At 35.3% G+C, this 16,695-nt stretch overlaps 1 protein-coding gene across 1 annotated transcript; it reads right to left on the reverse strand.

The window, feature by feature from the left end:
- Window positions 1-2,664: 2,664 nt before the first annotated feature.
- On the reverse strand, window positions 2,665-15,348 carry faah2b (fatty acid amide hydrolase 2b). The gene is made up of 11 exons (NM_001077462.1): window positions 15,117-15,348; window positions 11,971-12,053; window positions 11,764-11,900; window positions 9,354-9,563; window positions 8,961-9,080; window positions 8,720-8,855; window positions 8,529-8,646; window positions 8,316-8,435; window positions 5,912-6,020; window positions 5,599-5,787; window positions 2,665-2,927 (listed from the first exon to the last, which is right to left on the reverse strand). Exons 1-11 carry the CDS (start codon window positions 15,297-15,299, stop codon window positions 2,752-2,754), a joined length of 1,581 nt encoding a protein of 526 aa, NP_001070930.1. The 5' UTR covers window positions 15,300-15,348; the 3' UTR covers window positions 2,665-2,751.
- Window positions 15,349-16,695: the final 1,347 nt, after the last annotated feature.

Below are 16,695 nucleotides of genomic sequence, written 5' to 3' on the forward strand. Positions count from 1 at the left end.
ATGTAAACATTTTTTTTTTTTTTAAAAAGAGAAAAAATGAAAACATCCTGATTTGAATAAGTCATTTGCTTAAGACTTAGTACACATAATACTGGTTAATTCATTGAACAACCATTTTAATGATCTTTTTCAATGCGGGAATAACTTCAAAATAGGGCTGTGTGATTTGGGAACAATATCTAATTGCAATATTTTTGACAGATATTGTGATTGCGATTTGATTTATAATTTAATTCAAGCTTCTGTAAGCCGTGACAACAATTCTGCAACAGCTCTTCAAAATGATCTGTTTTTGTTTGGTGTCTGTGTTTGAAATCAAAAATTTCCCATTGCTGTTTTTCTTTGATATTAATTTGTCTATTAATGCTTCTTGAAGCAGCAGATGCCATTATCCCACTTTTCAGCGCTTTCCTGTACGTTTTTTTTTTTTTTTTTTTTTTTTTTTGTGGGTGTAGTTCATTTGCGCAATTCTGATTGGCCAGAACGAATGTGTGCTCGTTTATTTGGCTAGTTATAAAGTCCCGGTCAGATCACACGATTTCAGCCAAATTTCTTTGACGTGGAGAGTCGTAAACAACAAATAGACATCGTGACAAGATTCAATTGTTTCTTCTCGTGTAATGGCTTAGTTCACGACAACTGATACCATGTCTGCGACACCATCACAGGAAATCTAGTTTAAATGTAGTTTTCTGTAGCATAGCAGACTGGTTTTGAAGCACTTCACCTCAGATGTTATTCGTTATTTTTGTTTACATATTTAAATGTAACTAATCACAATTTTCAAACTGCGATTCGATTTTGATTAAACGCACAGCCCTACTTTAAAACAACATTCAGCACAGCTGTTACACAGTATCCTTTTTATTTGTCCTTGTTGATATTTTATTTTAATGCAGCTGAAATAATTTGTTATTGACAGTTTTTCTATCCAATAATTCATTTTAATGGAATAGTTTACCCAAAAATTGCAGTTTATGAATACCTGATTTTCTGTGGAACAGAAAAGATGTTTAGAGAAATGTTTAGATGTACTTATAAAAATCTGTTGGTTACCAGAATTCTTCAAACAGTCTTTTGTGTTCTGCACAAGAAAAGTGCTTTTGTAACAAAGCAATGTTTTATATAATTTCTATAATTGTAGGCAGTACCTGCTTCTTTTTTTTTTTTGCTTCTCAGCAGGGCGTTTTCACACCTCTAGATTGAAAAAGTAAAAAAAAAAAAAAAAAAAAGTAGGTAAGTACAACTTCATTTAGGTGCGAGTGGCGAAAGAGGGAAGGGTTTGCATGAAAAGGGGAGTTTCATTACGTGCACTACAGCTGATTTTCACAGCGGCAACACAAGCACAGGGGAGATAGATGGTGATTTGGAGAGCTGTGGAAGTGGAGGATTTTCAGTCCATAATATTGTAGTGATATTACTGTAAACTAAGTAATTTAATAGTGCTGATGATACTAACTTTGCAATCTGAATAAACATAAACAAAGGACAGTGATCACACACTTATCAATTTCGTAGAGACAGGACAAATCAACACCAACTGAAACCAAATATTTTTTTCTTAAAAAACGAGTGGTAAATCCGGTTTTCATCATTTCCAGACGCAAAAAGCTCTCGGGTGAGAAAATGTTTCTGACAAAAAAAAATTGTTGCATTTTAGCAGACCACTGTAATCCAACTGCTTGAATCCACATGCGAGCTGTGCTCTCAATTGCAGGGAAATGAAAACTAAACCGTCGTTGCAGCACATTTATGAACGCAACACTGGCGACCCATGTCTCTGAACAATTCTTCTACTTGTTTGAATTATGGTTGGCAACACAACGTGGCGTCTCTTTGAACACTGTAACAGGTAAAAACAGTCTTTGAAGCTATATCATGCATATTAATGAAGTAGTATCTCTTTCACAATAGAGCGTGCTGATTGGTTCGAACAAATTCTCTCATTTGAATTAATGCTAAAAACTCAATGACATGACTTTGGACCAGCCGGTACAGACAGCCAATCACCATGCTGGCATTCACACAATGACCGCATCACCATGACGTAGCTTCAACATTTCTTTTTTAACTGGAAGAACAAATTTGCTTGAAACAATGCAAAAACAAGCAATTTTCACTTATTAGTGAAATATGTGTCCCCTAACGCCCCATTCAGACAAGGCGTCAGCTTCAACGCTTCCCATTCACTTCGAATGGGTGACGTCAGATGTTGCCGAACTGCATTGTTGATCCATCGGTGCCGCTTCCGTGGCATTGCTCGCTGCAGAATTTGTGACTTTCTCAACTAAGTGCAGATTAAAGCGTCAGCCAATCAGATCGCTGTATGCAAATACACCAGCTCAGACAGTAGCCGATTGCTGACTAATTTCATTAGTTGATGCTGCTATAACAATAACGTCAGCCCCAACTTAAGCCCTCAGCTTTTGATGCTGAAGCCCCTTGTGAATGGGGCGTAATAGTGTTTTTAGCAGCGTGTCGCATGTATATGACTGTCAACATCTCAAAAAATGTGTTTCTGTGATTCGTGACCCTTTAAAGTTTTAGGACTACCTTCTGGCGAGAACAAATTAGCACACTTTAAAAAAAGGTCTAACCCAATACAAGTCAGTCATACAGGTTTGTAACTGCAGGAAATAATGAATAGTCATGATAGAATTCAGATTTTTTACTAAACAATCGCTTTACTTCATGTGGACGAAATACAGGGTATTGAGGTTGTCTATTTTTAACTTGCATTTCCTTCAGTGATTAAACCACTCCAGGATCGACCCAGCCTCCAAAAGCCTTCTCCAGGTAGAGCGCCATAGCTAAGGTCAGATGGTCTTGACACAACCCAGCCACCACCTGCACACCCAAGGGCAGTCGCTCCTTACTCAACCCCAGGGGGCACTGGGTCACTGGCAGGCCCAGGATGTTTAAAATTCCTAGATAGAAATGGGTGAAATTGCTGCATTTTTAAAAGGGTCTCGTCTAGAACACACACACACACACCCCTAATGTCCCTGACTTGCATTAATAATGAACTCAATATTACAGTTATCTATCCACTTTCAGAGTATAATACTAATGCATATAAAGCCATTTTTAATACTACTACTACCACCACTACTACTACTACTAATAATAATAATAATAATTAGCTTTTTTTCAGTACTTCAAGCAATACAGATTTGAAAGGGGGAATCTCCCAAAGCACAAGAACAATTATGTGTCAGGATGCAGACAACACATCAGGGGCCTCATTTATAAAGTATGCATAAATTAAATCCACGGCAATGTTCATATACGAATTAATCTTTAATGTGAAAATACTACCACGTCAAGGTCCGAGCAGACTTGCACACTTTTTCTTGTGGCAAAGTTGTCTGAACATCTAATTATAGTAGTGTACAAGCACCAAATGCAGCATTTGAGATCCATTTTACAGTGCAGTCAGATTATTATTATTATTTTTATTTTTTTGCAAGATTAAAATGACCTTTTACAAGCTTAATGTTAAGTGCTTTATTCATATTCTGTAGGCAGCACAGTTTATTGCATGGTGTTGCATTTTATTTTGCTAGATAATTTGTGATATTATAATTTACTAATGCATAATATCTACAATCAATCAATATAGAAATAAATGTATCCAAAATAAATAATTTTTACTGCTTGTAAAAATGAAGAGACATCAGCATTACACTTTGCTTTTGTCATTTACATCTATATAATAATAATAATAATAAAAATAATAATATGTATAGTAAGCTGTAAACATAATGAAACGATCTTTTAGACAAGTGACCATAATCATCTAATAATTTATGAAATGTTCGCATTTTCTTTTAATTCATTTATTTTTTGTAAGTTTTGCAAAAAATGTGCGAGACTACACTTTTTTATTAGTGATCACAGCAAATTATTACTTTTTACAAGATCACAAACTTGAGGACCCCCAAAATGGTCTCTGTGCACCGCAGACTCTAAAAAGTTTTTACTTTCCTCTTTGTGCTTATCATTCTCAACCATAAATAATTAGATATATTGGCACAAGCTAGTTTATATAGTAATCATATTAATTAGACAGCATTTACAAGGCGGATATCTGACAGCAGTCAACTGCACACAATGTCAAGATCATTTGCCATTTATAAAATGTCACATGTGGAAGAGAGGCGGACGCATAGATTTTTGTGCACACATTTCTTTTCTCTGAATTGCGCTTTTGTGAATTTTTTTCTACGCTTTTTGTTTAATATTTTATAAATAAGGCCCCAGTTCATTGGTGGAAAGGAGGCAGAGAGATGAAGCCAATTTGTAGATATGGTGATGATTAGGAGGCAAAACGGTCCATCCCCTAAACTTTTCAAAGAACACTGGTTTAACTTTATAAAAAGGAGGCTGCTCACTGACAGTATAATGTCCCCATCCCTATACTGGAGCATCAGAACCCACATAGACATCATGAGCTTCCCCTCACTAGCACTTCTTCCAGCATTTTTCCTATTTAGTCTCCCATCCAGGTACCAGACTAAAGCTGCTGTCACACTGGACTTCTCCCCAGACTTCCATTTATACACACGCAAATGTGTCAGACAGGAAACGCAAGTTCATGAGTCAAGTTTCGCAGTTCACTGCGTTGCAAGGTTCAAGCTTGGTGAACTCTTACCTGCGAAATCACCTCACTTGACTGCGTGAGACCAATTGAGGATCAAAACATGACCGCTCTGGACAGAAATGTAAATATGGAGCAATTGCTCATTTTTTTGAATGTCTAATCATCTTGTTTAATCTCGCCCCTTTTTGCAGCGCCGTACGACCAAATTTCGAAAACTCAAACTCTAGTGTGACTGCAGCATCAACCTTGCTTCCCTTCAGTAAGCAACAATGTGAAAGCTGCAGAGTGATGGCTGCTGGACACATTGTTATCCATGAGCTCCAAATCAATGAATTCCCAAAAGTGCATCAGTCATTAAACAATACAACCACCACTTACTTTATATTACATTATATACACCAGTTACACATTGCTAATGCTCAGTTGGACCCCTTTTTTTACTTGATATGCTCAGTTTGAACTGTCAATCACTTTTTCCATCAGGAGTTGCCACAGTGGAATAAACAGCCAATTACTCTGGTAAACGTTTTACCATTATTCCTGCCGCAACCCTGCACTGACAATATATATAGGCCTCCAATTCACCAATACCGCATGTTTTTGAACTGTAGGGGAAACCTGGAGCACCCAGACGAAACCCATGCAGACAAAAGAACATGCAAACTCCACAGCCAAAACTCGAACCAGCAACCTTATTATTGTGATCCAATTGTGCTGCTGTCAGATTAAACCAATCTAATTAAAAGATTAGATATTCATGTTTAAGAGGAGTAATATGTGAAGTTTCACAAACTAATTTCGAGAGAATATGATTGAGGATATGATTTTAGGTAATAGGATTGATCTCTGAATCCGGGCAGCACGCCACACCCGCAAATTTTATCAAGCAATATCTACTGTAAGTGCAATCTCTTGGCAGATGGTGTATATGCTAAATGCCCAAAGTCTAATATTAGTAAAATATTTAGTTTGTATATCTCCCAAGCAGCCCTTACCTGTGTAACTGAAGTTGAATGGCATAAAAAGTGGATGATGGTGTTTGGGTGCGAGAAGAGGGTGAGAGGGGTACAGCAGCACTCCATCTGTCCCTAGCAGATCCTCCATCTCCCTCTGCAGATCCTCCTTCTGTTTCAGGATAAACTCAGATGACTTGGAGCTGTGGGAACTCTCCATCAGTGCCAAACCTGAATTAGGCCACAATTGGGGAATGATAGACGTTCAACATTACGTTACTTTGAAAGACATTTAAAGAAAATTAATGTAACACAATAAGCACCATAAAGAAAATCAATCGTTGTTAGAGTTTACCGATAGCAGCCACAGTGTGTTCAGATCTTCCAAATATCCTCTTTATCAGCTCCCAAACCGGCCACACAGAGCCTCCGTCTGCCATCAGCTCAACAAAAGCCTCTGGAGGCTTAAAAAATAAGCACACGATCATATTTGTGTTAGTTCTCTGTGTGTACCATGTTTGCTGACAAAAGCACTTGTGGTCGCTTCAACCATCTGTTGAATGTAGACTTTAAAATACTAAGTCAAGTGTGTCAAGGCAATTTTGGTCACCTTTATTTATATAGCTTTATATAGTACAGCAGCTTTAAAGCAATAAACAGGAAAACAACTCTTATGCAGTGGTGTGAAGCAACAAACTACTGCGAGTACTTTTTCTCAGAAATTGAACTCTAGGTAGTTTAAAAAATGTGTACTTTTACTTTCACTTGGATCATTTTTAGTGCTGTATCGGTACTTTTTCTCCCCTATTTTTCTTTAACCTGTAGGCACTACGTTTATTTTTCTTGTCTATGGTGAAATGGCTAATAGAGAAGTAGGAGTACTAGAAGTAAAATAATCAGTTCTGTGATCGCCATCTGATTAAATTGCATTATACAGAACAATCTCACAACACAAAATTGTTATACGCAATGGCCGAGAGACTGTTTAGATTCCATGTCACTGATGAAAAAAAATGGCGCATGTCTACTGTAAGATGACTGAAAACACCAAATGACCTTAATCAATCACTCAATGCACTACAGAATGTTACGTTTTCACACACACACGCAATTGAGGCATTGACATTTCACAGCGTAATACTCACTACTCGAGTACTTTTAAAAGAGCTACTTTTTACTCATACTTTGAGTAACATTTACATGATATTTTTTACTCTACATTTTTGGGTAAGTCATGGTACTTTTACTGGAACATGATTGTTTAGTACCCTTTCCACCAGTGCTCTGATGCAATATCACTTTTCACAATTCTCCTGCAAGTTCGTTCTACATTTGATTGTCAGCGCAGTCAAATATACTGTTATATGAGCAATATCTCACGAGTAGCAGTGCCATGTGGCTGTACATGGGCACTTGTGGGAGGCGTGCATTGGCACAAGGCCGCAAGCAGAGTGCCTTTCAGTATGTCCCCACACGTGACAACATACAGCCACATTGCACTGCTACTCATGTGATATTGCGTTTATACAACGGTTCAACAGCATAATCGTGTATATTAAAAAAAATGAAACAGAGTCTCATATCCTTTTGTAAGAGGAACCACTTTCTTCCACCATTCTTTCACATCTGCAGCCGACGTCAGAACAGCAGAAACCGTTGCTACATCACCAGTCACTTTAGAGCTAGCATTTAAATGATTCTCTAGCGTAATGTCTAAAGCAGGGGTCATCAATCTTGGTCCTGGAGGTCCGGTGCCCTGCAGGGTTTAGCTCCAACTTGCCTCAATACACCTGCCTAGGTGTTTCAAGTATAAGACCTTGATTAGCTTGTTCAGGTGTGTTTGATTATGGTTGGAGCTTAAACTTGCAGGACAAAAGACCTCCAGGAACAAGTTTGGTGATCCCTGGTCTAAAGTGATGACAAAAGAGGTGATTTTGCTGACATTTTAACATAAGGCTGAACGGCATGAAATGATTTCCCAGTATTTCTGTTGCAATCGGGAGATCACAATAAATACCCTTTGAAAAAGCCAAAGCAACGCAATCACGATCAGTTTACTATTGTGTTTGAGATAAGGAAAAATGCTAAACACATGCAGGCATTTTTTCCTTTTTTCCGTTTACTGAATTAGTCTGCACTAGCGAAAACATGAGACTCGTTAGAAACAGATGGCCATCTCCGGTATTAAGACTTTAAGTTAAGTACCATCTCACACTCAATACACTACAATTACTATGGTAAATACAGCACTACAACATGCAAAAGAGAAAGATCAATATTTTATAAAGATAATCATATTTTATAAATGATATTTTATAATGATTTCATCGGGTGTAGTTTAAAATTAACTTGTAATTTTCCTCTCCTGTTAGGGCTTATTATGCGGCCTTTGTTGCCATCTTGTGGATGGACAACAACCATGTTTGGTCTGGTCAATGATAGGCTAATGGCCACCGACACGCTGTCTTTTAGAAATTATAAACGTTTAAAATAGGCACTATCCTTACAAATAAACTGCATAATTGCAATCTAAACAACTACATTCTCAACAGCAGCAATATTTGTCAAACTGTAGAGTGTCCTATGCTTGTTGCTGTATGTTGGCGGAGTAATACACAAGGGTGAAAGGTGAAGAGGCTGGATGAGTGCTGTTATTGGCAGAATATTGCATGGCTATCAGCCAATTAGATTCAAGATTCAGACAGAACAGTTGTATAATTATTATTACAGAACATTTAATAACTTGTAGTACTACACACCTTGCCATCTTTGTCCGGAAGTGCCAAGAATGTGTCCCAGATCTGATAAGAGTATTTGAGCTGCGGAAAATTAACTTCCTGAACCGTGACTCCCAGATCTGCCTCTAAACGAGCAGCAACCTGTGACAAATACAATATTAGGCCAATTGTGCATTTATGCTTGCACATAATATGCAAAATCACTGCAACAGTTGTTTTGGCTTGTCCTCTTACCCGCTTTTGAACTTCAACAAGTTGTCTGTCTACAGGAGATGTCAGAGGAGATCCGCCATCATCTACTATAGTGAAGAAACGCAACTTTTTCAGATCCACCGCTTTTGAGAGGGTAAGTCTGTAAAATACGTGCTTTGAGTCAGTACAGAATGAGATTTGTCTGCCCTCATCTGCATCTCAGTAAAGTGTACTTGTCTGCAGTGGGTCCAGCCATGATCTTCAGAAGGGGGAGCAGGTCTTCAGCGTAGCGACACATTGGACCAGAACCTGTGTATTCATTCTGGAGACCAGAACATCTGGGAAACTGATTGTCATTTGAGACAACACCTGAAAACGAAATTAAACACTCTTTCGCTTTGATAATTTTACCAATTTTTCTAAATGAAGGAAAGACTAATGTTTTTTTGATTATACTCACAGCAAAATCCCTACCTCTTGAGGGTTTGTGTCCAAAAATCCCATTGAAAAAACACGGCATACGGATACTTCCTCCAATGTCAGAGCCGATACCAAACACAGACGCACCACCACCGATGATGCTTCCCTCTCCACCTAACAAAGACAGCATCTGTGTTTACCCTAATAGTTTTTGGATACTTATCAAATTCTGTTAAGTTGATCATCAGTGCAACTGGAGCAGTGATAAAAGAAGTACAGTAGTCAACATTTGAAGAGGATTTTTCAAACCGTCCTAAGACAAAAATGGGTGTTGTTCGGTAGTTTTAAGACAACTTTTGATCCACTTCAAATGTTGACTACTGTATTACTTTTATACAGCCTTTATGTTTAAGGTTTATAATGATTTCTTTCTCTTTTTTTGAAGACCTGAGCTTCCTCCACAGATCCTCTCAAGGTTGTAGGGGTTACTGGTGATCCCGTAGAGATGGTTGTTGGACTCCATCCACATGCAGAGCTCGCTGGTGTTGGTGACACCGAGAGGAATTGCTCCAGCTCTCTTCAATAGAGCCACAGGAGGAGCGTCCACACTGGCAAGCACTTTACCCCGGGATTTCAACCCGCCTGAATTAGGCATGCCTGTAACAGAAATCAGACATTTTTGGTCACATTTGTACAATAATGAAGCTTGTTGCTGTTGATGAACAATACAGTACACTCAAAAAAATGACGTTTGCTGTTTGTTCAAAATACTTCTTTAAAATGAGCTGAAACACAATTCTTGCAAACACAATATTTTTTTTCAACAAATTAAATTTTATGTTCCATCCACTTAAATTTGTGAAAACTAATAGGTTAACTTAATTTCTTCATGTTGTATCAACACAAAGCGATTGTGTGCAACCCTGCATTTTTACAGTGTAGAGTGGAAGATGACAAATCAAATTGGACAACTACTATAAACAAATTCCAAATAAATTTAACTCACCGACATGCCTCATATTTAAGGCAGAATCCTCCCAGAAATTACAATCAACTCACTATTTACTCACCTGTGTGGTTTAAAACCTTTTCTTTTTTGAACACAAAGGAAGAATATTTTTCTGCAAAACCTGTAACCATTGACTTTCACAATAGGAAAAAAAATACTATAGAACTTAATGGATACACGTTTGATACAAGTTTCTTCAAAATATCTTCTTTTTTGTTTGATCTATTAAAAGCAACTCAAATACATTTTTTATTAGTAAAAGGTGATTAAATTGAGAGTTTTAATTTTAAAAATGCCCAGTTTCTTAAATATATTCTCTATATAAACTCTAACCACTTAAAAATGACTAAAAATAATTAATCTTTGCACATGTTAACGATGTCCCTATTCTTAACGAAAAAAAAAAAAAATCAGTCCATTCTCTGATGACGTGTGATGAGCTCCTACTCTTAACTAACAACAGTTAATTATTGTTCCAAGCACTGCTTTAACCACAGGGAAAGAAACGATTCACACTTAATTTAGAAGATGAGTTAGCACTGCTTTATTTAGATATTTTGAAGAACATCTGAAACTGGTAACCATTGACTTCCATAGTATATAGGAAAAACAAACTCTATGAAAGTCGATGGTTACTGATTTTCAGCATGTTTCTAAATATCTTCTTTTGTGTTTAATTGAATAAAGAATCTAAATTAAGTTTGAAACCAGTAAAAGGTGATTAAATGATGACAGTTTCATCATTAAGCCTTGTTTCTTAAAGAAATTTAATAATAATTTGACAATTATTTAAAAAAAATAATAATAAAAAAGTCATTTGTTGTCAACTTTAACCACTTAAAAATGTGTATAAATACCTCATCTATGCACATTTTAATGATGTCCCTATCATTAGTGGAAAAAATTCAGTACTTCATTCTCTGATGGTGTGTTTAAAAGCATGAGAGTCAGTAGTGTGACTTCAGCAAAAGCAAACCACAACCATCCGACAGTGTTTGCTAAACACAGCCCACTAAATCACAATCGATTTTACAGTCCTCATAAAGCAGACTTCACTGCAGACTGATTCTACTTTACCTAAAGCTATTAGTCTATTAATTTAAATGAATAAACATAAAATATTGATTAGGTGATATTGCTTTATCATTAATAGCGGAAGCTTATTCTAGGTCTAGGACAACAAACAGCAGCTCTGTTCTTAACTAAGAACAAGTTGTTATTGTTGCCAGCACTGCTTTTAACCGCAGGGAAAGAAAAAATAATAATTTAAAAGAAGAGTTAGCTCTGTTTTTTTATTTAGATATTTTGAAAAATGATTGAAACAGGTTTGATTGAAAACTCTATGAAAAGTCAAGGGTTACCTATTTTCAGCATTTTTCTAAATATCTTCTTTTGTGTTTAACAGAAGGAAAAAAAGTCAAATTGAGGGGTGAGTAAATGATGACAGAATTTTTGGTGAGCTTTCCCTTTAATACAGCAAAAACTTATATGTTACACACTCCTAATCAGTGACAGTGACCGCATATATGAATACTAATATGCAAATAATGAAATTAACCTTTGGTGAAAGTGTGATACTCATGATTAACTGCATTTAACACTGATTAAATTATAATCTGTGTTAAATGTATAACCCAGAATTCAGTTTAATCAAGGTTTAAAATAAACCAGGGTTAATTAATTCAAGTGTGAACGCCCTAATAGTGCATACAAAAGCACTCTGATGAAATGTAGTTACTGATTGAATTTCAATTTCAATGTTTAATGCGGTTATTAATGTTATGGTCATGTGGCGTTTCATACTGTGAGGATGTGCAGTCAGATGGTCATTACATATGTTAACTGTACCCTGTAGTCCGAATGACTCTTTGACAGACATTGGAACACCAAGCAGAGGAAACTGGTTCCTCAGAACTTCCTCTCCTCCATTTTCCTCCTTTATTAGTTTGTCTGCACGAGCTGCCTCCAGAAGGGCGGCAGAAAACCTGAAAGAGTGGACATCAGTAGTGTAACGTCAAGTACAAAAACTGTTACCTCATTGAAACAAGTGCTCACCTGTCTTTGATCAAAGCATTGAGCAGTGGGTTCACTTCCTGAATCCTGTCAATATACGCCTGCACAACCTCCACACTGCTAACCTGTGTTAAAGTACAAAATGATTGGTTATTTTAGATTAACTCCAAATGCACTGGGGAATCTGAGTAAACTTGCGTTGTATTAGGACTAATATGCACTTGTGTACATTATGAAAGGACTGTGCTAACATTATGGCTCACATACTTGCTGTGCTTGTAGTATAAAATGTTCAGTCCAAATATTCTGTATATTCATATTAAATAATATAATAATAAGATTAATCTTTTCTTTCTTTGATACACTATAATGCTTCCAACTGATAGTCTTCTCTGCAATACAAATATATACATGTTTAGTTCCTTAGTGTATTTTCACATTAGAATGTTTATTTATTTATTTAAATAAATTTATTTATTAAAAAAAATTATTTACCACACATTAAAAAAAATCCAATCCAATAAAACAAAACAATTAGCATTTTTTTTACTTCTGCTTGATGTCCTTAGTTATTTAGTCAGCATAAAATTAGAAAAATTAGACATTAGATGTAAAATTTTTAATATAGCTAAAAAAAATTATAATCTCAGTTTGTCTGCACGTATTGTATTTAAGATATAAGCTTGAGTAATCTTTAAATGAAATCTTATAATTTGAAGATTTTTTCAGCAAATATAATGGTTAAGCATCGTTTCCTAAAGGGATATTTCACCCAAAAATTAATATTCTGCCATCATTTACTCACCTTTTACTTATTCCCTACCAGTTTGAGTTTTTTTTTTTTTTTGTTCTGTTAAATGTTGGAAAGCTGTAACCATTGACTTTTTGTTTTTCCTACTATGGTGGTCAATGTTAACAGGCATCCAGATTTCATCAAAAGAACTATTTTGTGTTCAAGAAATCAACTCTACTTACCACTTGAAGATGAGTAAATAGTAAGTAAATATCCATTTTTGGATCACTTTAAACTTGAAGTTAAACTCCCCTGAAGTTAAAACATTAGTGTTGTATTATCTAAAAACAGAAAAACATCATTTTAAGTGGTCTCTAAATGTTATTTTTATAGCAGTATATTTACTTCTTTTCTTTTTTTTTTTTTTTTACATAATCAGCGCACTTGAGAGTCCTTTATACAGGATAAAGTTGAGAAGATAACCCCAGATTACTCTAGTCAAGTGAATAAATAAGAAATAAAGTCAGTTTCATTCACACTATTGGAGCAAAGGCACTGTTTACAGCAACAAGATATAATTCAGTGTGTTGCTGACCTGTCATTATTGCACTGCACACCACAGCAATTACATCCTAACACTAAAGAGCATTTTCAGTTATCTCATGATTTCATCAGTTGCCCCTTTGTGCAGCCAATATTGAGATACTTGCTTGTTTCTTAATCCAACTTCCATCAGCAATGTCTTTTTTGTTTTGTTCATTGCTTTTCAAGCCTCTCACTAAATTTTCCTTTGAATCAAGACAGACATATTATTTAGAGAAGTCGCTTTTCCCTACATGGTTTAATAATAATATGAAATGGATTTTGTTAATCCATTAAAATGAGTATAATACTTTGATAAAAGTTATTCCAACTGGCTTAAAACAGTTAAAAATTATCTTTTGTTCAAAGTTCACAAAATGTTAACTACATGCATTTATCCAGCTTTTCATTTGTCGAGCATCGATATTATAGATCAGTACCGTAAAAAGAGCCACATTCACAAACTATTCCAACTCATTCATTCACTTTCTTTTCGGATTAGTCCCTTTATAATCTGGGATCACCACAGCAGAATGAACCGCCAACTTATCCAGCACATGTTTTATGCAGCGGATGCCCTTCCAGCTGCAACCCATCACTGGAAAACATCCATACACACTCATTCACACATGCACACTACAGCCAATTTAGCGTAACAAATTCACCTAAAGCGCATGTCTTTCCACTTGTGGGGGTAACTCATGCAAACACGGGGAGAACATGCTAACTACACACAGAAAGGCCAACTGACCTAGCCGAGGCCTGAACCAGCGACCTTCTTGCTGTGAGGTGATCATGCTACCCACTGCGCCACCTCGACCCCTAATTATTGTACATTTTCATTGTACAGATGTGCATTTTACTGCTGTTCCTTTGTAACAAAATGTAAGCTGGGGAAAGGTCTGGCTTTTGCCAAACACATTTTGTACCTAACAAGATTAATTTTGCACAGAAATCTATTCTTTTAATTTATCCATATCAAAGTATGTTGATGCGACTTGCTCATTTTGTAGCTTTGCAGATTTGGTTTAAATCTCCTTCATATTTACCTCTTTTTCTTGCTAAAGTTAACTCTTGGTACCAGTCTTAGAGATAGATATAACAAGAAAAGTGCTTCATTTTTTGTGGATTACGACAAACTTTTTCAAAAATACATTTGTTTTGTCTGTTGATTAGTATTATTTGTAAAAGACATATCCATTTCATCTTCCTGTTTCTCTATAAGTTGTGGCAATTAAAAAAAAAAGACCAAAGCATCTATCTGAACAGTTTAACTGATAAAATATAGTGAAATAACAATTGTATGATTGCGACAACACACACAAAAAAAAAATAATCTGCACTGTAATCTACTACTGAAGAGCAATAATCTGAAACTTAATTTAACAGGCTTTATTCTGCTTGAACGGTTTGTAACCTTTGAATGCCTTTTCTTTAATGTTCTAAATGTAGTCCGACAGATTAGTACAGGCCAAAACATGTCAATAATTGATCATTTTCATCATGAGTAATTGACAAATTAGGCAAGTTTAGTTCTTTTCAGTGGCCTTGTTTGTATTCTGCTCTCCAACATGGCAAAACGCTCCAAAGAACCAGATATTTGAACTGAAAAACAGCCCCATTTTAAATGTGCAAAATAAAATTAACATAATATAACAATAAAAGTGCTTTTACTTAAAAAAATAGAGTGCAATGAATGATTATATTTATCTTTTCATTTCTTATTCCACTATAAAACAATGCCAACTCTCTCGGAACAAACTCAGTCACCCTGCACAACATCACCACGACGACTAAACACTCCCATGTGTTTGCAAAACCATATTCACTAAAGCTCAGCTGTGACGAAGCTAATGCAAATAAGAGCTCAAACCTCTCCTCTGCGTATCTTCTCAGCCAGCTGCACTGCAGAGAGAGTAAGCAGCGGGTTTGTGATTGGAGGAAGATGTTTTGGACGCTTTGTGCCAGGTGAAAGCAGCCTGAAGAGAGCCAAAAACAGACCGGACACGAGGACCAGCAGACAGTGCTGCACGCGCTCCCCGAGTGTCAGACCCATTGTGCTGCGAGCAGAGATCGGGAAAGCTGCATTATATACAGACACACACCATATGCTACCACACCTCTTGCATTTAACTGTGTAGATCGTGAACTTTGACCTCTTTTATTTCCCACTTATCAGTTGAGCGCTTTCTTTTTGCGACCTATGGAGTCAATATAGCCTACACTTATAGTTCATTTTAGAAACGTTATTTCGAAGACTATTAAATAAACGCTGTATAATATTAAGAGATGCAACATTAATAATTTATTAATCGATTTTTCATCATTAATTGATGTATTTTCATTGCTTTTGTTTTAATTCTTGAAGTTTGTTAAAGAAAAACACTAGTATATAATATAATAAAAACAAAATTTAATTATTTATATACTATATAAAAATTGCGTTTCTGTTTGTGTAGAAATGGATGGAACAATCACAATAAAGGCAAAACAGAACATTTACATAAAAAGAAAGTATATTTCCTTAATCTCCTTATCTTATTAACAAAATTTTATATAGATAGCCTAAATGTAAATTTACAAATCAAAAACCTTTTTTACCTGAACTGCAGAATTACTTTGAAATTATTTCTAACTCTTTTACAAAAAGGTTTAAAAAACTGTAAAGGTGTAAATTATATCATCTTTTTCTTTAACGTGTGATGTATAGGCCTATACCCCAAGTAAAAGAAACAAATTTTAAAACATAGATATTATCCATGCAATGATTTTATAAGTAAGTTTAAGGAAGCTTTTTTACCCTTGTTTTTGTAAAATGGAACCGGAAACAATTCTTTATTTATTTTTCAGTTGCAGTTACACAAAACAGTTTTGGTCCCAAATTTCCTTACTACTTTTTGAAGTGTTTTATAAATTAATCAGTATAACTGAGCAAATGTTTTTTTACGGATTGCAACTCTGGATTACTGGAAATGAACAAAATAACAAAAATTCTTATTTTATTTGGAAAGTATCACATCCACAAAACAAAATGTATGCTGACTGTACCAAATTGTAAACTATTTTTCATTTATCTAAAACTTTTTTATGATTCCCTCACTGCTATACAAAGTAATACCAAAGCTATTAAGACATCTCAACTACTGGAAAAAATACTTAATATACACGATTAATTTTTGTTGTTAATTCCATTGTATACTGTTTTATGTATAACTCTGTACTCCCCTGTTTGATCAATAAAATTAAAAAAGGCCTATACCCCTTCTGTTTTTTATTATTTATTCATTATTTTCTAATTATATAAAAATACTTTTCCTTTTCTTTATAATGTACTGTGATTGTATATTTTCACTTTTCGCATAATAAAAAAAGAAAAAAAGAAAAAAAATTAAAAAGATGTTTTTTTAAAAAAACGATTATGATCACAATAAAACGTTTTTATTTTTTATTTC

Source organism: Danio rerio, chromosome 7, assembly GCF_052040795.2.
Source record: "Danio rerio strain M-AB ecotype USA chromosome 7, GRCz13ab, whole genome shotgun sequence".
In the NCBI taxonomy this organism is placed as follows: Eukaryota; Metazoa; Chordata; class Actinopteri; order Cypriniformes; family Danionidae; genus Danio; species Danio rerio.

What these genes read in the sequence shown, in the direction of transcription:
- faah2b (NM_001077462.1), bottom strand. Translation starts at nt 15,299, where the DNA reads ATGGGTCTGACACTCGGGGAGCGCGTGCAGCACTGTCTGCTGGTCCTC. An exon ending in AGAGTCATTCGGACTACAGG is followed by an intron (nt 9,564 to 11,763) that starts GTACAGTTAACA and finishes TTTCTGTTACAG; the next exon opens with GCATGCCTAATTCAGGCGGG. An exon ending in GCTGGACCCACTGCAGACAA is followed by an intron (nt 8,647 to 8,719) that starts GTACACTTTACT and finishes CGTATTTTACAG; the next exon opens with ACTTACCCTCTCAAAAGCGG.